This window comes from Hyalella azteca, unplaced genomic scaffold (genome assembly GCF_000764305.2).
Source record: "Hyalella azteca isolate HAZT.00-mixed unplaced genomic scaffold, Hazt_2.0.2 contig2099, whole genome shotgun sequence".
Classification (NCBI taxonomy): domain Eukaryota; kingdom Metazoa; phylum Arthropoda; class Malacostraca; order Amphipoda; family Hyalellidae; genus Hyalella; species Hyalella azteca.
Window position 1 is genome coordinate 183,060 of NW_025932386.1, and position 21,326 is coordinate 204,385.

General features: G+C 42.9%; 1 protein-coding gene across 2 annotated transcripts in view; it reads left to right on the forward strand.

Moving 5' to 3' along the window:
* Positions 1-20,983, forward strand: part of LOC108678159 — a 37,341-nt gene extending 16,358 nt beyond the window's left edge. The window contains exons 11-42 of one of the 2 annotated variants that reach the window (XM_047885068.1): positions 179-288; positions 676-949; positions 1,532-1,658; positions 1,929-1,963; positions 2,164-2,253; positions 2,451-2,611; positions 2,939-3,046; positions 3,349-3,648; positions 4,093-4,171; positions 4,844-4,986; positions 5,112-5,465; positions 5,666-5,889; positions 6,057-6,216; positions 6,632-6,748; positions 7,215-7,341; positions 7,953-7,993; positions 8,344-8,991; positions 9,334-10,103; positions 10,324-10,460; positions 10,674-10,810; positions 11,513-11,704; positions 12,059-13,695; positions 14,326-14,461; positions 15,127-15,276; positions 15,481-15,688; positions 16,285-16,397; positions 16,767-16,911; positions 17,564-17,720; positions 17,989-18,116; positions 18,856-19,015; positions 20,058-20,126; positions 20,397-20,983. In XM_047885068.1, coding sequence (XP_047741024.1) covers positions 179-288; positions 676-949; positions 1,532-1,658; positions 1,929-1,963; positions 2,164-2,253; positions 2,451-2,611; positions 2,939-3,046; positions 3,349-3,648; positions 4,093-4,171; positions 4,844-4,986; positions 5,112-5,465; positions 5,666-5,889; positions 6,057-6,216; positions 6,632-6,748; positions 7,215-7,341; positions 7,953-7,993; positions 8,344-8,991; positions 9,334-10,103; positions 10,324-10,460; positions 10,674-10,810; positions 11,513-11,704; positions 12,059-13,695; positions 14,326-14,461; positions 15,127-15,276; positions 15,481-15,688; positions 16,285-16,397; positions 16,767-16,911; positions 17,564-17,720; positions 17,989-18,116; positions 18,856-19,015; positions 20,058-20,126; positions 20,397-20,571 — 7,412 coding nt within the window. In that variant the 3' untranslated portion in view covers positions 20,572-20,983. The remainder of the gene's footprint in view (positions 1-178; positions 289-675; positions 950-1,531; positions 1,659-1,928; positions 1,964-2,163; positions 2,254-2,450; positions 2,612-2,938; positions 3,047-3,348; positions 3,649-4,092; positions 4,172-4,843; positions 4,987-5,111; positions 5,466-5,665; positions 5,890-6,056; positions 6,217-6,631; positions 6,749-7,214; positions 7,342-7,952; positions 7,994-8,343; positions 8,992-9,333; positions 10,104-10,323; positions 10,461-10,673; positions 10,811-11,512; positions 11,705-12,058; positions 13,696-14,325; positions 14,462-15,126; positions 15,277-15,480; positions 15,689-16,284; positions 16,398-16,766; positions 16,912-17,563; positions 17,721-17,988; positions 18,117-18,855; positions 19,016-20,057; positions 20,127-20,396) is intronic. The other variant, XM_018166510.2, reaches the window with a different exon arrangement.
* Positions 20,984-21,326: the final 343 nt, after the last annotated feature.

Genomic DNA, 21,326 nt, shown 5'->3' on the forward strand with positions numbered 1-21,326 from the left:
TAGGCATCCCAACTTTCTTATCGGTGAGTATTCATTCATTGAGGACTTGGTTTAATTATTTGTAAAACGCAAGGGATTTATATCTTAGCAAACCATGGAGCAGAATAATTTGAATTTGTACAGTGTTCTTGGTAATTAGGATTATTTTTAACCATTTTTAATCCGAATTCGCGCGTAGGAGCGGCGACGTATGCGTTGCGGCTGTGGACGCGGCTGGCCCAGACACGCGTCACCGCCGGCGAGCTGAAGCAGTTCCTTAGCCTCTTCATGGGTCGCAATCCTCCTGTCGTGAGTACTGCATTATGCCACCTTATCACTACGAATAAACTGTTGCGTATACCTTGTCATACTGCCGTTATGACGGTATACTGTCATACTGGATAACCCACATTTCGTGTAGAGGCAGATGTCTCTGAATGAACCCGATTGTTGATGTCCCTAGTTTGTAAGGATTGAAAACAGAGGACAAGATATTACAGCTAGACTAGTTTTAATTTTTGACGTGTTGATACAATCTCACTGCGTATCGCTGGTACGCATTCCCTAATTCTGTGCGTTGAACGATGCCCGCATCTCTACTGTGGGGATACGACACAGTGCTATTCCCTGAGAATTATTTCTCCCAGTGACATCCTCAACCGCCGTCTAAGAATAAAAAATCCCTCTTTTTTTCAGGATGAACTACTAGTTGCTTTGAGTAAGCTCCTCGAAACGACCTTGGAAGTGCCGCAATACGAGCTCATTTTTAGTGTTGTGAATGATACACGGTCGGAGCCGCAATGCCCGCTGCATGGCTGGAACATTTTCGATATGCTCGGCAACTCTAAGCCTGTTGAACAGTCGCCGGCAGCTAACCAAATACCACCTCACGGTCTGCTTTCCAAAGCAATTTCTCTCGATGAAGTTGAGAAGAGTCTGTTGGAATTGCGCATCAACTCCGTAGATACTGGTGAGACAACAACCTAGACCTAAATATAATCAAAGTGAATCTTGCATTATCAGGTTAGATTCTATTTATCGTGCCAACAACCGCTTTCTTGTGGAGATTGTGTAAGTAGCCCGCCTTCTCGTGGTTATTCAGCCAGAATTAGTTGAGAAAATATCAGAGGAGGAAATGTAGATATTATAAGTGAACTGAAATTCTAATGAAATTGGTCTAATGAATTTCTTTTTGATGGTTGAAATGTTTGAATTTTAACTACTTCGATCAACTACATGGCAATTGTCTTGATTACAAAGTTATTTTCGTGTAACCTTTTAGCGTTTTTGATACATCGAAGTAAAGTGATGATGAATATGGCATTTCCGAATTGTCATAGGACCTAGGTACGATGATGATAAATTGAATGTTGCGAGGTATGGAGAATTATTGTCTAGGCTATGACAAATAACCAGTAGATTTTCTGACGAGTCTTGTAATGCCCAATAGCTGTAGATGTTTGAATTATGAGGTAACGTTAGATTGCTTAACTTTAGTTTCACTTATTAGAATTTGATACATTTCTGTGCTTGATAATCATTGTTGCGACAGGATGCGTTTATTCTGGCCTGGTGAGAAGTCGCATAGCGTGCGTGATGAGCAGCAACTGCACAGACTGGCTTCCCCTTAAAGATAGCACCACTGCCATCTTCTGGATCAAATTGAACCCTGCCAAAAGGTACGGTGCTAACAAATGACGGTACTACTCGAACTTTATCTTGTAGGTAATGTGTATTAACCTGCTTAATAATATTAACTGCTATCTTGCACTCCAGCAAGTAATGTACGTATATTAGGTAAAAGAGTTGAGTTTCTGTCCGTACGTGGAGTTACAAAGCTTCAAAACCTTGATGCTTTGCTACTGTAGCTAGCCAGACAAGTTTAGATGTACATGAAAATGAAAGAATCTGAAATAATAATTTGTTAATGAAGTTCCTTGTTGTTGCAGGCCCGATGGAGTTCTGGATCTTGACCGTATGACATGTAAGCAAGTTGAAGCATCTGTTCTAATGACCTAGTAATTCGTTTCAAACTTGCGTCGAAGTTGTGAAACACGAACAACATCCTAACCTTTGATTATATGATACCTCTTGCTCTTGTACATCTTGTACATACTAACAAAGTGCGTGGCAAATTAAAGATGGTTATGGCGGCTCTTTGAACAGAAATTTGTCTTCCTGCAGATACTGATGAAGAGAAGGCTGTGAATATTCATCTTTTCAGTTTTGGGGTGAAGAAGTTTACCGTCTCTGCCTTCATTAATGCCATGACGGGTAAATCCTTTCTCGGTTGTATGAAGAAGCATTTGAGTTTCGCATTATTTTTAGGTAGCCTTCCAAAACTAAGCTCGTAAAAAATTTTTCGTAAATATACCGCAACAATGAAGAATAATCCCGCATTAACTGAACGTTCAAAGTTGGTACTTTTAACATCCGCTGGTTTTTAACAAATGCTTTAATTTCCTTGACAGGATTTTGCTCGATTGAGCTGGTCTCGAACTCTAGTCCAGACGAGCCTTGCGCCCCAATCCTGGATTGCATGCTTGACTGGAGTGAGCTGCTGGACGGTGCGTGGCACTTCGTCACCTTCTCCTGGCCTGGACACAACACGAAAAAACCCGCCAGCGTTGTGGTAACTCCCGCTTGTCATTATTCTTCCTTTGAATGTTGAGAATTTTGTCTATCTCACCGATGGTGCTTACTCAAGACGCTACTTTTTTATGTAGTCTTGGTTAATTTTGTAAGCAAATGTTGTCCTTGAATAAAAAATCTTAGTCATTTAGCAGAAAGGTCCAGTTAGTTACTGTCATGTCTAATTCAATGTTTCCTTACGATTCTTGTTGCCCACTATCGTCATTACTGTGTTAGTGTATCCAACAATTGTATTTTTTGTGCTGAACCGAACTTTATTCCAACCTTCTCAGAAGCTTGTACATAATTATTCTTCTTTGAACCTCAGCTGGAGTACAGCATCGATGGAGAGCTGAAAAAGACCGATTTTAAGTTGAAGCCTCTAGGCTCCATGAAGCCTGATTCTCCCTTTGTTCTCTTGGGTCACAGAGACCACGTAAGTCAATGTTACGTGGTTACATGAACTGAAAATTTTTTCCTAATTTTTCTAGACTTTCCTGTGGGTGCTAAATTTAGTTGCTGCAATATTATTGAGTTAAGAACACTGCATGAACTGATTGTTCCACACGAGAGGGATTATTGTTTTGTTTTTGCCAACCTTGATATATATTTGACATTTTAACGTCCTACGTCTCCAACATAACCTAAATTTGGTTAGATGAGAAACTGGCAATGAATTATATTTATTCCATTAAACAATTTTACGTATTCTTGCTGATTATTTATGAAATTTTTTAGTTATCGTCAGCGTCAGACGCTCCTCCAGTGCCCCCATGCATCGACAGCTACGCTCTCACGAGCTTCACTCTATTCGCATGTCCTCGACTCGACAAAATGACGATTCTGCTCCTTATGGCGCATGGCAAGGAAGCTACCAATTTCTTACCTCTGGAACAAGAAGAAACCTGCAGCCTCATCAAGCGCTACATAACTCCTAAATTTGTTGAGTCGCTACAGCAAAGTTATCCTCCGACCCCTGACAAGACTCTGGCTGAAATGTTCGGCAGATTTGTTCTGAACGCTTTCAATTCGCTCATTGTAAGTTCGAGACGCGTGAGGGAATTGATTACAACACAACCCATTCACTTGGTCCAGATAATAATTTCCGTAGGTTGCTTCGTACCTTAATTTACAAAAATGGTTCTAAAAATTTGACTTGATCAAATACTACAGGAACTGATTACTCCACTTGTAAATTTTATTCTTCGTAGAACTTTGGCTTTGCAGGTATTCATTCTGAATACAATTGACGTTCTATGTTGCACCCAGTCTTCGTCAAACTCAGATGCACTACTGTCACTCTCAGACTGTTGCTATATGTCTCTGATATTACGAGGTTCGTTTTTTTCTTCATACTTTCTCGAAGCTATGAGTTGCTACATTTGATATACTAATATAATTGTCTCCTTTTCACAAAACCGCGTACGTATATAAATTGCTAAACTCCCATCTGCTCTTATATCCTAACTATCCGCTGTGCAGCCTTCACTGCTGTTCCACTACAACAGCAGCGACTCGGAAAACTTCCTCAGTTACTCGCCAAGCAACGTTTCGACTCAGGGTAATTTTCATTAATATCGCGAACTGGATTGAACCATTTATGTCTAAATTAGCACAGTCTGTTCTAATTATTACACGTGCCTCATTTACGTTGGAGTATAAAATTCTCATACATGCAGTTATCAGTCTCTTGTACAATTTTATAAGGTTCTCACGGTGCTCTGGTTTACTCGAACCCCGATAATCAAGCTCAATCGGTGAGCGCAATCGATTCTATTTAAAGTCGAATGGACTTTTATTTACTTAAGACAGTACCGTACTGAAGTACTAGCGTGTTGATCCAGCCATGACCGTAACGTCAAGTAAGGCATAAAGTTGCGTATCTGCTCTGACTGAAGAACTTTCTTCTTAACTACCTAGTAGATCCAGTAACAAGAGCGTGGATTGATAGAACTGAAGATTGTTTAAGTTTTGTTCCTAAAAATATGGGTTATCTCATTCCGCATAGAGAACGATCATTCTGGGATGCAAGTTGATAATTATGGCCACATCCATTATACGGACTCGTTACTGTTAAGGCTATACCTTGATCGCTGTTCTGTCCTATTCATACGAAAGAGTTCGTTCTCCACTATAACAATAGTCTCGCATTTGAACCCATAGTCTCAAGTTTGATGATCATGTATAAATTTGAGAGATAAAACCAAATTACATCATTAACACCTGTGCCTAGAATCGCGGTGTGCTTACAACACGGCCGTACGTCGGCCCTGCTTGATGTTCGACTTCCCCGTCTTGCCGCGTCGAGTGCAGCTTCTGCACCACGCGCTGCTGCAGCTCGGCGGTGCCTCGACGCTTCTTCACGTATTGGTCAGGGTGCGTTACACCTGCGGGGCTCTCTGAAATATGGCGTTGCTTCTAGCGAAAAATTTTCATTGTCCAGCGCTTGCTGATGATTAGAACTCTGATGCTAAAGTTGAGAAGCTTCCTTTGTGCCGCAGGTAGTGGAGCTGAATACGCTGGGCTTTGACGGCCCTCGATCCTTGATAAATGAAGACTTATCTTCAGCTCGTTATGGCGAACGCGGCAGCTCCCCGGACTTTTCGGAACTCTTGCAATGGGCTGAAATAAGTGTTCTACATACACAGATGCTTGATAGCAGTTCTCCAAGTAACACCAACTGCGGTGCTACCAAGAGCCAGAATTGGTGTCAGGCCAAGGCCCTGAAACTGCTGTTGTGGGCCGTCAAGGAAAGCCCTCAGATCTGCCGACAGTTCCATGCCATGAACGGCACTGAACTGGTCATGCGGCTCCTCTACAGCCCTAACATGGACACCAGGCTTGAAGTTCTCAAGGTAATTAGCTATTCATGCATTAACATTTTGTAACTAGTATGTTGGAACATGCTAAGTATCGAATTCTACTGATGAGTTTCACTGTTGGGTCCCTAAGAACTTGCTAAGTTACTGCAGTCGTGATCGGATTTACTGCGTGAACAGCTTCAGTTAATAATAGCTCGTAACTAATTTTCCTAACGAGTAACTGTTATCTCCAGGCCGTGTTGGAAGAATGCATTTCTGAGCCCATCATCTGCTTGGACCGGAGCCACGACCTGCTGGGCCATGTGGTTGGTCTCCTTAATCAGCCCAGCCCTCGCGCGCTGCTCACCGACGCTCCCCTCTTCGCGCAGCTACTCACGCACTGGCACTACGTCGAGCTCCGCAAGCTCGAGCTGCGAGAGACCGCTTCGCCATCGCCCAAAAACAGACTTCCCAACAAGTACGTTGCTCCTTCATTATAACATGCATTCTGATTTTATCCAAAACGAAGATTAGTCTTAGGACCTAAAACCGTTATAGGTTCGTGTTCGCTTCACGGATGGCATTTCTTGTTGGAAATTTGTAACAGACTTTGTAACTCTACCCTAATTTGTGACCCTACCGCAGGCTGGCGTTGGACGGATGCTACGGCAGCTGTCACAGCCTGGACGTCCTGCACCGCCTGGTGAGCTTCATCTCGCAGGCTCCTGTGAACGCCTTCAGCGCCTTCAACGTCTGGCAGCTTCACCGCGTCGACGCCCTACACCTCATCCTCACCATGACCCAGGTTCGCTAATATTGGCAGCAAAATTGTAAGCGATTTTGATTTTCAGTCTGGTTGAATTCTCCAGTGCAATATAGCGGAAATCTTGGTTCTCGTGCTGCTACTACTCCATAACAGAACGTGAAATCTCAATTGGAAGTACTTGCTGACAAGCGACCGTCAATTACGAAATGCCAGGATAATACTTGCCACAAACTAGTCTAGGTAACATCTTGTAGATAGCCCAGCAGTATAATTTTAATTTGAAAACGTAAGTTACGAAACCAATTTCATTTGAATAATCTTGAACAAATGCATGAAAAGCTAGCCAGTGTCTGGGAAAACTTGTTGCCAGCTGACCAGATAGTGTTTCACGTCGAGACGTGTGCGATACACACTTTTACTCGCCAGGCTTTTGACATAATTTTTCATGCTGCAGGTTCTACTGGTGCTCGACTGGCCAGAGATGCAGGTGTCGCCGCGCGTACTGCAGGCCACCGTCCAATGCTTCGTGCCGCCTCGCGACTCCGACTCGCCGCTGCCCAGCTGGCGTGTGGTGAGTTGTAGTTTTCATGGCTTGGCAAGCACTTATATTCTAGACACTGAGTTATCAGCCAAGAGGACAGTTAGTCGTAACTCGTGATTATCCTTGGAATTTAGTCGCGTAACGAACCAGCTCCAAAAAAAAAGATATTTTTTTTTTCGAATGACTGGTTTTGTAGCACCCACGAATGACGTCTTTACTTTTTTGATTCAGTTTGAAGTGGAAATTGCTGTCTTATTCGGCTGTCCTCGAATATTAAATCCCTAATGATCGCGAGTAACTATGGCAGTGACATGTCGGAAGATGGGAAGAAAACGCAGAATTTGGTTGGGGGTCTCGAATTATGTCACTGTTACAGCTTGCATCGATGCTCTCTACTATAAGTACCCGACACAGTCAATCTATGAAAATGTGCTCATGATAAAACTTGCAACTAAAGCTATGGTGAAATCAGCTGGTAAACAATTTCGAATTCCAGAGCACAGTTCGAGAAATTGTTAACTACCTGGTGCTGAGGGTAGAGCCGTGCAGAGCGCTCGTCTGGCACTCCGCCAGCTGCACAGCCCGACTCCTACAGATTTATTCTTCGTCCTCGAAGCTTGCTGGTGAGGAGCATATCTGCACCTGATTAGCAATAATGTCTAGTCGCTGTGAACTGGTATAGTAACTGGAATTCTAAGGTTATTTTGTGGACAGGGTAATATTCATGGAAATTTGCTAATATGTGCAATTTTACGGCTGGCAAGATTTATTTTTAATAGTGGAAGTGCATAATGCAGCTGAATTCCGTAAAATACGGTAGCTAGGCTGTATAAAAACCGAACAAGCAATTACGCAACGGGAAAACTTGAATGTATGTAATTCAATATCATTGATTTAATGACGGTAGTTGACACATGGCTACCATGAGTAAGAAAATATTTTTACAGTTGGTCGTGTTTCCATTATTCGGCGACGAACATGGTGGTACTTTCCAAGAGTTAGACAGTCGAATTTTGTCAGCAGGCGGACTATTTCATTCCCTTGAACCTCGCTTGAAGACGTCTTGACCTTTATATTGGCCATTTATGCCAACTTGGCCAACTGCTCTCTGAAATGTGAAGTTGAGCTAATCGATCTGATTATCTAGACTTGAGTCAAGATTGTCAACTGTTTTGTTGCAATTTATTTTTCGAGACTTGATCATTATATTATATTTACCCACTTTGTTTTGCAGAGCCCTCTAAGACCCAGAAGTTGATCAGAGAAATAATAGAGGTGAGCTTGTGGAAAATTCCTTGCACTACTTGTCACAATTGCTGATCTTGAAACAATTAAGATAGCGCAACCTTTTGTTTAACTTACGTTTCGATGTATTCCCTTCTGAACTACGTTAATGAAGAATCGCTTGAGTAATTTAGATGCTATATGAAACTTGAGTATGAGGATCGAGTATGCCCCATTTTTTTCTGGGACCGTTGATCCAGGTTAAATTCTTTTTAATAACTTGTCCTTGTAAAGTTGCTAACAGCTGCAACTTACTGTTGCAGTTCCACACAAATTTACGATGGAGTTGATATCTATTTAAATAGCACGATATATTAATATGGGGCTGTTCCATCCCTCAGACTGAGTTAGCGGAGGAAGTCACAGAAGAACTGACGCGTGTCTTCCCAGTTTTAGATGTCTCAGTGGTGGCTCAGGAGGGCAAAGGTCTCCTTACGAAGGAGGATGCTGACAGGATCAGTATCTCGAGCAGTTCATTTGATACATCGTCTGGGCATAGCATCCCTGCCTCACCACCTCAAGAAAACGTCCTAGAGTTGAAAGTGCAGGTAGAAACACCTTTTTCCGATCCGGGCGAGAAAGTAGTCACCGATTCTAACGACCCAGTTATATCAGCAACCGAACTTGGCTCCAACGCGGATACAAAAAGACTCTCCTTTGAAGGTGCAGCTGGTACTACCGAACCAACATGCGGCCCAACAGAACCCCTTCCGTCGTCTGGCAAGGGTTCAGGATTCACCCAATTCTCAGGCTCGCCACAAAGTTTGATAAATTCAGGTCGTTCAACTCCTCTTATCTGGCCTCCCGCTACTCAACCCAACAAGAAGTTGGATGCCATCGACGCTTGCCTGATAAATGCGCTGCATGGCTTCCTGAGGTCTCTGGACTCGAGGAAGCTGACTGACATAGTCACGGAGTGCATCAAGCCGAGTCATCTAGCGCTCCTTGCTAACCATGGATCTGTGGACGTGAGGACTTCAGTCATGAAGGTAACATCACAGAGAACCGCACACAATCAATGCTATATTAAAGGGCAGACAGAAAGTTTTGCTTTATTATGTGATGTAGGAATGGTGGGTGGGGCTAGAAAGCTAGGTTTTGTAGACCGTTTCTTTTTAAATGGCATTTTACAAACTAGCCGACTTAGTTTCTAATTAAGGAAGTTTTAAGTGTGGCTCATTTCTTGTGGTACAAACTACATTCTGTACATTTCTGTAGATACCATCTCGGAAGTTTATCAAAATTTATTTTCCCGAGTTGGATATATTTTTATATTACAGGCGCACGTCAATATCTATCCATTCTTATTTCCGTTCATTCTCATTCATCAGATATTCCGCAACATAATATGCCGGAAATCTATCGCTCTCCGTAACATGAGCGTCTTCAAGGAGCATCTTATGATAGTCCACCATCAACTTGCGTGTCGAGGTTCCTCCGACGAGCTCCTCATGTCCTGCTACTACTTGGTCGTTTCGAAGCCTGGCCACGGCGTCGAGGCTTCAGATTACGCTCTTATAACGGAGAACCTTCGCACCGAATTGAGAAGTCCTGCAATTCAGGATCACGTTTTGGAAACATCTGCACCGTTGCTGGCGGTTCTTCCTAAAGTAGATGGCCTGAAATTCGAAGTGGTAGACAAGGTCCTCGTCTTCCTATCTACTCTCATAGAGGTTGGCACGTGCAACAGAGGCAAGCTTCTCACCATGGAGAACCTCGGCGAGTCTCTAATCCTCACTCTACAGTCGACTTCGAAGGAAGCTACTTTCCGCAGTACCTTAGTCAGCCACCCGATCATCGATCTGTGTCGGTCACTACTGCTGCTAGGAGATGATATGGCTGCCAAAGGCTTGGATCTCATAACCAAGCTGTTCCTGCTCTGCTCCAGCAGTGCGGGCAGAATGCGGGGCGCTGCCATCAACGTGCTAGAAGGCACCATCATCAACGCAGTGGTGTGCCTGCTGCGCGCAATGATGTCAGTCAGCAACAAAGTTATCGCCAAGTCACTCAGTGGTCTGAAGCTTGGCAGGAAACGGGAGAGAACGGTTGTCGTTGAGGAAGCGGAGCACCGCAGCCTGTCTATCTTCGCCGACTTGCAAACGTAATTTTTTTGTAGCCTTTACAATTTCAGTCCCAACAATTGTTTCTCAATTTAGAAGATTCGTTTACTTACCTGCTCACAGAAGTGAAAAAAATGTATTTGTTAATTTATTAGATCACTGATTAAGAGTTGGTCTTGACTGAGATTTTGATTTGTTTTTTCGTTGTGAAATTCGTTAATTGTCACTAAAGCTTACATGTATTGCATTCCCATTGAGCAGTCAGTATGAGCTTCTCATCATACCATTGTCGGAGCAGCTGGCGGCTACCATTGACTCGGTCCTTCCTAATCAAACTAGCTTCGTATTGCGCACCATTCGCATCCTCAAGATGGCATCAAACTTCATTCTCAAACTAGGCAAGCTAAAACCATAGTCACTTTACTCGTGATCTTCTTGTACGTAAATCAATGAATCGTTGAACTAACAAATTGTCCACACAATAAATTTGCCAGGATATTTCTCGTGGAACGCGATCAAAAGTTCTATCCGGTCACACTAGATTATTAAGGAATTTATCTAGGGATTTATAGTTCTTCGGCCGTACTTCTAATGTTGTCGTTCCGTTACAGACTGGTTAAGTACGGACACTGGTAGCGGCAGCGCGCTGCCGCTTTTCTTGCTGGACCTGCAGTGCAAACTCTTGGTCTCCTGGGATGATTTGGTTGCCCACTCTGGCAGGCTGGGCTTTGTCAGCACCAGGACTATGGTAAGATAGCTATAGTTCTTGGTTCTGAACTGCAGCAATGCATTGGAGAATCAGGCTAATGAACTTAGAAGACCCAGGATCTCTAGTTCGTTTCTTCGTAGCAGTGCAGTATGAGAAGTCATGAACTAGCTGCTATCGGGATTGTGTTGGCCTTGGTTAACTCGGTCTCGTTGCTGGACGTTTCAGTTTTTTATGTAGTATTCTCCGGCGGCTATAGGCGCCAGAATCTCCCATCTTGTATGCACGCGCTTGGTGTACATACTTCCATCTAGTTTGCCGACGGATGTAGAAACTATTTTCTGCAACGTTTAAATTAGTTGCCGATTGGTGACTGAATACATAATGCTGAGAATTCGACATGAACATTTAGCAGAGTTACCGCCAGCTACCTTAATTTACCATTTCATTCGGACATTAACGAAATTTTACAGATCTGAAGTATTCTTTCACCCCGAATTATTTTTATCAGTAGTTCGTGCTTTGAAAGTTTGCTGCTTTTGCTCTCGAGAACCGTTAATCAATTCTTCATTATCTTCATGAATTCCTTCGATAATTCTCATCATTATTTTGTAAAACTTTAATACCTTATGATTTCTCATCCAAAATGATGACTGGGATGTATTTTCTATTCTCGTCGACAAGACCAGAATATTTGTCATAATGGTACTAATTTATTTTATTGATGGTCTGAATACCGTGCAGGAAAGTCATCAATTCGAGGTGTTGGGGCGGGAGTACGAACTGGAGATGAGGTCAACGCTGCCTGAGCTGCTGTGTCTTCTCTCTAGCCCAACCGCCTCTCTCGCACACTTCACTGAACTGCTCAGGAGGCTTGCCAGAGACGTTAAAACTCTGCGTACCGTCTTGATTTACACAAGAGACAGATCTTGTCAGGTATCTGATTACAGGATAAGCAGCTATCGTTTATGGTGGTCAAACGTGGCCTCTATGTTACGCTTGTTCCAATGGATCATGGCTGTTGCCAGGCTTCTATCAAATTTCAATCTCTAGGCCCAGCTTTAATTTTAGGGATTTTAGAGTCTGGCCTTCTAGATGATCCTTAGTGATCACTGATCAGCAGTCAGACTGATCAGACTTATTCATGCTAGTCTGGAATGACTCGTTAATTCTTTCAAATATGCCACGATATAAAAAATGGGAACTCGTAGAAAGTTTCAATACATGAAGTTGAGATGTTTGCCTACTACATTATCCCTTGAAATAAATTAATTACCTTTTTCTTCGCAGCTCTTCGACGTTCTTGGCTTCAACTTGGTCCAAAAGAGCAAGTCGCTGCAAGTCGGCTCTCAGGCTGCTTGTGACTGTGGTAAAGTCATGGCGGCTTACGAAGCCATCGGTCGCTGTTCCCTCAACCGCAGCGATGCGACAAACACTGCCAACCCCGAGGCCTTGTTGAATGAACACCTACAGCGCCGTCTATACCTCGCCGACCTCGCGGTGTCCATGGATGTCAAAGACTGCATTTCTTCTGCAGTCAGGGACCACGAGGCACACGCCAGAATAATTTCGGACGTTTACAATAAATTCCTCGTCATACACGCTGGTCTGAAGAAACGCGTGCTGGATGAAATTTCTCATTCAGAGAACATTTACCGCGATATGACCAAGCAATGGCTGCAGCTGAGCAATGATGCCTTCAGCGATCAGTCCCCGTGGGGAGGTACGACGCCATCTTGGTGGGAGCTACTCGACTACGAGAATGACAACAGGACAAGAGGATTGCTGGGACGAACTTTACTGAAAGTTCACCCCAAATTCATGATGGAAGAAAGAAGGGGGAACGAGGACGTGCTGAAGTTATCCTCTGAAACCGACTACGTCCCTGAACAACATCAGCCTCTTTACACCGTGCTCAAAGACTCTGACTCCGATCTGTTGCATGGCGACAGAATGAACTTATTCTCGTGTGATCACCACAATGGCTTGAATATTAAATTGACCTGCAAAGGCTGGATAATCAAGCCGGGCATAGATTGGCGGGGCACTATATTCATTGCTGATGGCATCTACTTCCAGGGCGTTAAGACAGTTTGCAGCTACGGGAAGAAACTAGATGTCAAAGTGGAATCTTCTTTGTTTATTCCTTCTGAGGATATTTCAGATGTGCGGCGAATGCGCTATCATCTCAAGGAAGTGGCATTCGAGCTTCAACTCTCAGACCGTAAGTCTTGGCTCTTCGTCTGCAATACTGAACGTGACCGCGAAAAAATACTGGAAGAACTTCACCAAATCAATAAGATTGAGTTCCCGCTGCACTTGAAAGATCCGTTGGGGGATGCCACGAAAGCTTGGCAAAGCCGAAAAATGAGCAACTTCGACTATTTGATGACGCTCAACTCCCTAGCTGGGCGCACGTACAACGACTTGAACCAGTACCCGATCTTTCCTTACGTCCTGGCCGACTATACCTCAGACACGCTGGACCTATCGAACGTTAGTTCATACCGAGATCTATCCAAGCCAATGCCTGTGCAGACTCCAGAAAGAGAAGAATTGTTCCGCCAGAGATACGAAAACAGCGCAGAGATCTCTGTCGATGGCTTCCAGCATCACTACAGCAGCCTGTACAGCAACTGCGTAGTCGTGCCCAATTACTTAGTAAGGTTACCGCCCTTCACGCTCTTCTTCCTACACTTCCAAGGCGGCAAGTTCGATGAACCCGCCAGAACTTTCCAGGATCTGGAGCAAACGTACAATAAAATTACAAGAGATACCTTAGTGGACTTCAAAGAGGCTATTCCAGAGATGTACTACCTGCCGGAGATGTTCTATAACGGCGAGCGGTTGGACCTGAAAGCCCGCAGTGACGGCAGCGTTGTAGACCACGTCCTCCTGCCGAAGTGGTGTCGCGGTGACCGTAGAACGTGAGTTGTATTTTATTTTCCCCAGTGCTGTAATGTTTTCGCAGTGTTCAGCATTATTCGTAATGTAAACATTGAGATTAAACAAACTTATTAGCGAGAGGCCTATCCTGAATGATATTCATGATGAAATCTTGGCACCCTGCAATTTTTTGTCCTGAATGTCCTATTTATGATCTATTCTGAAACTCGTCGATGACGGGTATGAAGCTGTACTTGGTCGCTTTTCCCTTATAAATTTGAACAACAATCGTAAAATTTCCTTGTCTGGAATCACCCGCTTGATTTTAGTTAGTAAAACTTTCACTTCTCACGGCCTATTGGACCGAAGACAACTGCTCCTAAGTAATAACCTCATTCCGCGATAGATATTGATAGCCAAAACTCTGTCCTTCTGTTAGACCTCAAGATACTCGAACGACTTCGATCCATTACTTGACCCGTGAAATGCTTTATAATTCATGGGTATGTCGCTAGCAGCTTCATATGATCGGTCATGTCGCCAGCTTTGAGAAATCGCTTTACTCCAACCTGCAACTCTTCGCACTTTACCCCTTACAATTTTTGTATTCGAGTGAAAAATATTAAGTGCAGTACAGCCTTTGCGAGTTATCATGTTTTATCTTTTCACAGGTTTGTACTGTGCCACAGAGCTGCTCTAGAGTCGCCGCATGTTACAGCCAACTTACCGTCGTGGATAGACTTGGTCTTCGGATTCAAGCAAACCGGCCTGAGGGCCAAAGAAGCCATAAACTTGTATCACCCACAGGTGTGTACTTCTGATTTAATCAGTTATGCAGATATCAGTTTTTTCTTATATTAGAGCACATTTCTTCGCCAACGCCTTGATACAAATTATCAGAGCTTGAAGCGATTGAAACGTTGCTGATATAAAAACGATACTCTATACTAAAATATAAATGCATTTAATTTCAATTGAATGCATTCCATGAAATAGAATGCATTCAGGAAGAATTTAATACTCTTCCTGAATCTGCCGAATTGCAAGCACTCGTACCATCGAAGAGTTGCCAACCATAACGGGTAATATTTTATCTTGTCCTTGCTTATTTTTAGAGCAAGTTTACGTCCCACTTGCCAAGCCACCCTTCTATTTACTGCCAAGGATGTAAAGGCAGCGTTTGTGCTCAGTATTCTATATATTGAGATTATTACTTCCTCTTCTTCACTATCTCTGGGGCTTATGGTCCCAAGATGGTAGAAATACGATAAAGATAGGTATAGCAGTAAAATAAGTATCTGATTATAATCTCGGTAGCTTATGCTCCCAAAATGTTTCTGAATGCCTATAAATGAGATGTGGATCAGCAAAAGACGCCAGAAATTTGTTGTTACTATCTGAGAAACGACATTGCTGCAAATGTACATTTGCCAAGTTGATCATGCCCTAAAATGGTAATCGAAATCCTCCAGGGCTACCCGGAGAACCAAGGAAGTGTCAGCAACGAGCGAGCCTGGCAAGAAGCCATCTCAATGTACGGCGAGGTGCCACGTCAGCTCTTCCCTACGGCGCCACACCCCAAGATTTTGCCTGACCCGCATGCCAAGCAACTCTACATGCAGGTGCCAAATTTAAACGTGCATTGCATTACCCTCGGTTAAATGATTCATAATTCCTCGATTTATAAATTAGCTGGCCAGTTTTCCGTGGCCGTCGATGAGCCATGGTTTGTTGAAAAAAAATTATATTATAATTAGTCTCGTGCTCAAAGAACATATTTTATATAAGGCTTGAACCTTGTGTAACGCTCTGATATCGATCTCCAGTTGTCGCACAACACGAGGCTCATCGAGTGCCCTGTGAAGGGTCTCAAGCTGGAGAGCTTTGCGTTCTTCAACGACATTGATCACCTCTACCTGGCGAGCCCTGACCATGACAGCGAGACTCTGGACGAGCACACGGCGCCCTTGAACACTGGCGACTTCAGCGACGTCTTCTACGCAGCTCCCAAGGGCGCCCTTGTTATGATTGATCGTGAGTGAAAGTTTTTAAGATCTTGATGGCAAATTTCACTAGTTGTTTGGAGGTTTTACATCACATATCAAGGCTGTTCGATCGTGAAATAAATTCGCTGCGTCGTGAGGAAAAGAATGAAGCTTTCATTACTTTCTCTTTGAAACCAGTACCGATGTCTGGGGTGGTGTTTGTATGTTGAGCCATTGAAAAGAAGTGCAGCGCGTGACTGTTGAATTTTGAAGTCTAAGATGTCCCTCGAGTGATTCATTGATTAATTAAGCATAATTGCATAGAGACGCCCGAGGTGATGTAGCAGATTTAAATTTAGTTTTATGGTCTCTCAGGGTGTAAATTAACACAGCTGACATTTGCACACAATTAAAATTTTGACCACTTCCACATTGATGACGGCGAACTCTGTCATTGACACTTTCATTTCTCTGTATACTCGCCCAAGCTTCAGTTTTGAGTTAAGATTTTTATGTTGATATTCAAATTTATTAACTATAATTGTTAGTTTTGTTCAATACAGAGCGAGGATTATGTGGCAAAAAGCGTGTTTATGTCGGTGTGAATATTTGGCGCTGTTCATTGATCACAATAATGCTGAGCAGCGAGTGGAGGAACGCATGTGCTGCAGGCCAGCGCATCTGACGGCGTAGCCAGAGTCTGGTCACCAGGTCACGCCTGCGCCTACCCTGTCTTCTCCCTGCCACCCTACGCCAAGGTATGGCCTCGCTCACAAGCGCCTCTTACTTCGATTCTATACAAGCTTGTGCTTACATGAAAGAAATACTACCTCAGATTCAACAGGATTTCATCAAAATGTAGTTTTTTTCGCCATAAACTTTTTGTTCCATATTTATGGTATTAGTAATATTAATGGTTTTATCGTCATTGAAACCAAATTATAACGACCGACTTACGGCGCCGTATTCTTCACAATAGAAGAGTTCATTAATCTGTCAGCCAATTACGAACTTCTTTTCCAGCAAAATTCAACATTCACAGATAAGAAATTGACCGTTACGTGCACTCAACGAGTTTTGAGAGTACGGCCTCTTGGAGTGATAGTTACTTAGTCTCACTTGCTCAGATGACTTGCTGTGCTTACGAGGACGGCCAAGTCTGGGTGGGCACAAGCTGCGGTCTCCTTCTGCTCTTCAACCTGAGCTTCAGTGCTCCTGAGAGACGTCCGCTAACAACGCCAAAGAGCTCCAAGAAACCTCTGCGGAGAGTTGGTGCGTAATACTTAATTACCGTATATGACAGGCAATTATTATTTTCCGGTGCTGTATTTGTGTTCAGAGTGTTAAACTGGACAGATCTTGCCGGTTTATGTTCAATACTCGCGTTGAAATGATTGCGAGGTCCCGACTCGCGTAGACTTTCTTTGCTAGGCAAGATCTGATGCCAGTAAATTCATCTCGTGAATTTTCTGTATAACGTGATTTAGCATGAATCAAAGCTGTATTGCGAAAAATTTGTGTAATTTTACAGTTTCTCTGTGATAATTGTGCACGCAAATAATTTTAGAGCAAGTTTTGCCATAAAAGGACTTGCCTGTTCATGTGATGCCTTTACTCGTTTTCTTATTTTTACGTCATTTCAATTAGTTGTTAGCTGTTGATCAATCAGCTTGAATCGTCTAGAAAGCTGAATGAATTAATGAATTCTTTGCTAACCCACTGAACAGTGCGCAATATTGAAAAGTTTACTTATGATAGGTTATCTGTATTGGTTCCGTCGCTTGATCTGTTGCCATGAATTGTCCATAGCACATTGTGCTAACAAGAGTAAGCTAAAAGGCTCCTAAAAGCCAGCGTTGACACTGCCCAGATTCTGGTCTTACCACCAGCAGGTTGTATCTCTGTACTGATTATTCCTGACTAGACGTTGCAGACGAGCTGGTGTACAGCGTGCTGTGCAGTTCTAGTTACGAGCTCCTCGGCGGCCAGTCTAGCGTCCTCACCCTGACGCTGTGTCCTCGCTACAACGTCGCCGTCACTGGCGACTCTTCCGGCAACTGCTTTGTCTGGGACGTGCGCCAGTGGGTTCTCAGTAACATTTAATTGTGCACCAAATTGAATAAAATTTAAAAACTCGTTGCTTGGAATAACTTTGATTCTAGATCTGTTTTTTCTGATCAATGGGTTAAATGGTCATTTTCTTCCCAGTTCACCCATATCAGTTATGTTACGCAGTACCTCCGTATGATGATTTTACCTACTAGGTTGAGATATAATCTATTCGAACTGTCCCAATCTTGAGCTCGTTGGGAGATATTGACATTTGAACGGCCGCGACTGCTTTGACAGGCCGCGACTGCTTCGTACGGTTGCTGCCTTCAATACGGCGGTCGCATGTTCGGCCGTGAGCAAAACTACAGGCGATTGGGTGGTGGCCAGCCGTGCAGTCAGAAACGAAGGCTCTCCTGCACATTCAGGTAAACAAAGTAGTCAATCCGAAGTCTCGAACTGCTCCGAGAAAAGTTTTTCGTGCGTGGATTGTTAGACATTACAGGGAATTATATTAATAGAAACCTGATGCGAATGCATTTGTATTCGCCATGAATTGCTGTCCTATTATAATGCACAATATTCACTGGATGGTCAACTTTAACAATTGCATCAGGAAAAAAATAGTATTTTGTAGCGGCAGAAGGAACACAATAGATTCTGACTAAGTAAAAACTCTTATCGTTGTGTAGGCAAAGAATTTTAAAAACTTCGTCTTCGAACCCGGTCTCTCCTAAACTTCGTAATAGAGCACTACTAGAATTCCTATTTATATCGTCGTACGCTCCGTAAAACCAAATAAACAATCGATTATTGAGTTTGGTGTAAAGATTTTTTTGTGAGTGGCAGCTGTTGCGAATAGTTGATTGATGCTTCTGTTGGGCAATAGATATTCTGTGGCAAAGTAGATGACGAGCGAAGAAATTGAATTTCTTAAAGGGCTTCGCGTACCATCTGGAAATGCCCTCGCAGTCTAGTTAGGGGTTGGCTGGTGCTGCATTGTTACTGCTGTGATCAAATTTGATGCTAGAAAACTGAATTGCCCCTGATTGAGAACGACTTGAGGAAACATGATGCCAGAAACTCAACGTTCCACAAATAAAGCTGTCTCGATTAGATTATGCTCACCGGTCAAGGATATAATATGATTAATTGGCTCGGCCACAGATGTGAGCTGCAAGCTGCGCTTGTTCAGCATGAACGGCGGTGCGGCGGCAGACGTTGTTTGCCCCGCGCCGGTGATGAAGTTGGCTTATTCCTGCCTCGTGGAGGGCCGCTCTGTCAACGTCATCGCCGCCGTCACCACGGACCCAACCTGCAATGTCATGTAAGTCTTCATGATGCCGTTAGCAGAGGACCCATACGATGTAGCTTAAAGTGTTGCTTTGATGAATTGCGTGCCAAGTATAAATTTCGTACTGAGCTCAATAACTTGAAGTGTCTGTATCTAATCCTTTGTCTGGATACGCCGGATAACCATATTAGTACGTTAAGCGCGGGACGACCCACGGGTGGGTGGCAGGGTCTTTTTTCCGGATAAATTCCGCAATTTAGTTTTTTTCAATTGCGTTTGTCGACAGAAATGTATGATGGCAGTACTGCCTCATTTAAATATAAAATGTACGAAAAATGGAAAATTTAATTTTTGCACCTGAACCTACAAATTTACTAGTATACTTTGATTTATAGGCCTGTTAAGCAGCGCACTTCGCCGTTTTTAGGCCAGCTGCCAGCGCTGTGGGTCGTTGTCGCACTTAACGTGTTAAGCCTCCAGTTCCGAATAGCATGCAGATTTATTTATCGGCTGCTTTGGTTTCACAATTTCTGACTAGGTAATCAAGACAGTGATGGACACCCTTGTAATATTTCTTCCGTATATTAGATACCGTATCAGATCTTGGCTTGTAAATAGAAACGTCCATTGTAAGAACAGTTCAGTCGCTTTCAAGGCGACAATTAACCTGCACATAATGGTGCCATAAATGAATATCTGAATACAAATCATAATCACATAACTGTATATCTAAACGATTATCTTTGCCTACCAATAAATATGGTTATCCCGAATATTGGTGCGAAGTTATTAAGTTGCAGTGGAATCGCCTGTTAGTTGAATTTATATAAATGCGTTTCTGGACATCTGTGTCCGTCAGAGAGACATGTACCCCTAGATCAGAGTTTCACATCCATGATAGAGCGGTCTTTTCCTATTAGAAAATGTAGGTAAAGTCTAATATAGAGTTGACATGACCAATTCAATAATAGTTAAGCCACCTTGAAGTTTGTGAGGAAAAAACTTTTCGATTTCTAACAACATGTGTGTAAGTGTATGCACCCTCGTACTCTAACTTCCCCCTCTTTTCCTTCAGCTTGTACAGTTCCTGGGACCTGACAAGTCTCGTCACCGTCACTGCTAGAACGAACAGTCTGGTTAGAAGGTAATTTTTCTAATCCAAATTACGTGGACACTTGCGTATACTAGCAGATATGGTGCGCTTTCTTTTATATATGGATGTATGACATATGTTTGTCATATGTGGAGTTTGAAAATAAAAACTTGCTCTTGGAAGGGCCTTTGGTTGAGTATATAGAATTATTTCCTCGTGTCTTACCTGACACCCGACTACATTAATCATTCACGCACTGTTGAATGAATTATTTTCTCGTTGCCTAGACCGCCAATCCTATTTTTCACGTTTATTCTACAGCCTGGTATGGTCGACTGACTGCTCCCAGCTACTGGTTCACTACAGCTGTGGTGGCTACCAAGTGTTTCAGTCAAAGTTGTCTGAACTCAGGAAACACAAACTAGCGTCCGTCAAGATCATTGAGGTCACGCCAGACTGCGCTCGTGCGTTTACGAACTACGTCATTGATGAGTGAAATAACCTGTTGCCTTCAATTCTGTGAAAATTTGAAGTTCACACGTGCCTTAGTATGCCTTCAACTTTTGGACTGGATGGGAATTTTGTCGGTTCATCAGCGTTTTGGTAGAAGAGGCGTAACTAACGAATCTCAATGAATTTAAGAAAATGCTCTATCTATTTTGTTTGAAAAGACTAGTCTTAGCTTTTAAGATATATTTTTTAGAATTCTATTAATAAACTTTATCATTCCTTCGCATCTAATGCCAAATATTATTACGCGTTCCATGTCACAAGTGTTGGCACTCAATACTGGTATTGATAGTTCTGAAAGTAATGGATCTGGTTGATTGTTCTGAGAGTATTTTGTGCGATGATGTTGTTGTTGCGTTTATATGGTTTAAAATTTGTAATAAAAATTTTCATAGAAATTGAATTTCATAATCCTACAGAAATATATGCTGGAATCAGTGAGCCATTTCCTTCGACACGTGAGGGGTTGATCGCAATTATCGTGTTGGTAAGTGCACCGCATTGGATTCAGATGATGGCAGTTATCTGCAGAACTGATAGTATTGCTCCTTGTTTGCCACCACTATATTCAGATTATCACCCGTACACCTGAAAACTCCTGTCTTGCAGTCACCTAGATAAAGCATGAAGTAAATTTAAGATCGGATGCCATTCATACATGCGGAGCATATATGTCATCCACTGCTACAAAATAGGGGGAAATTGCCAGTTTTTAGATTTTTTCCTAGTTGAAAATAAGTA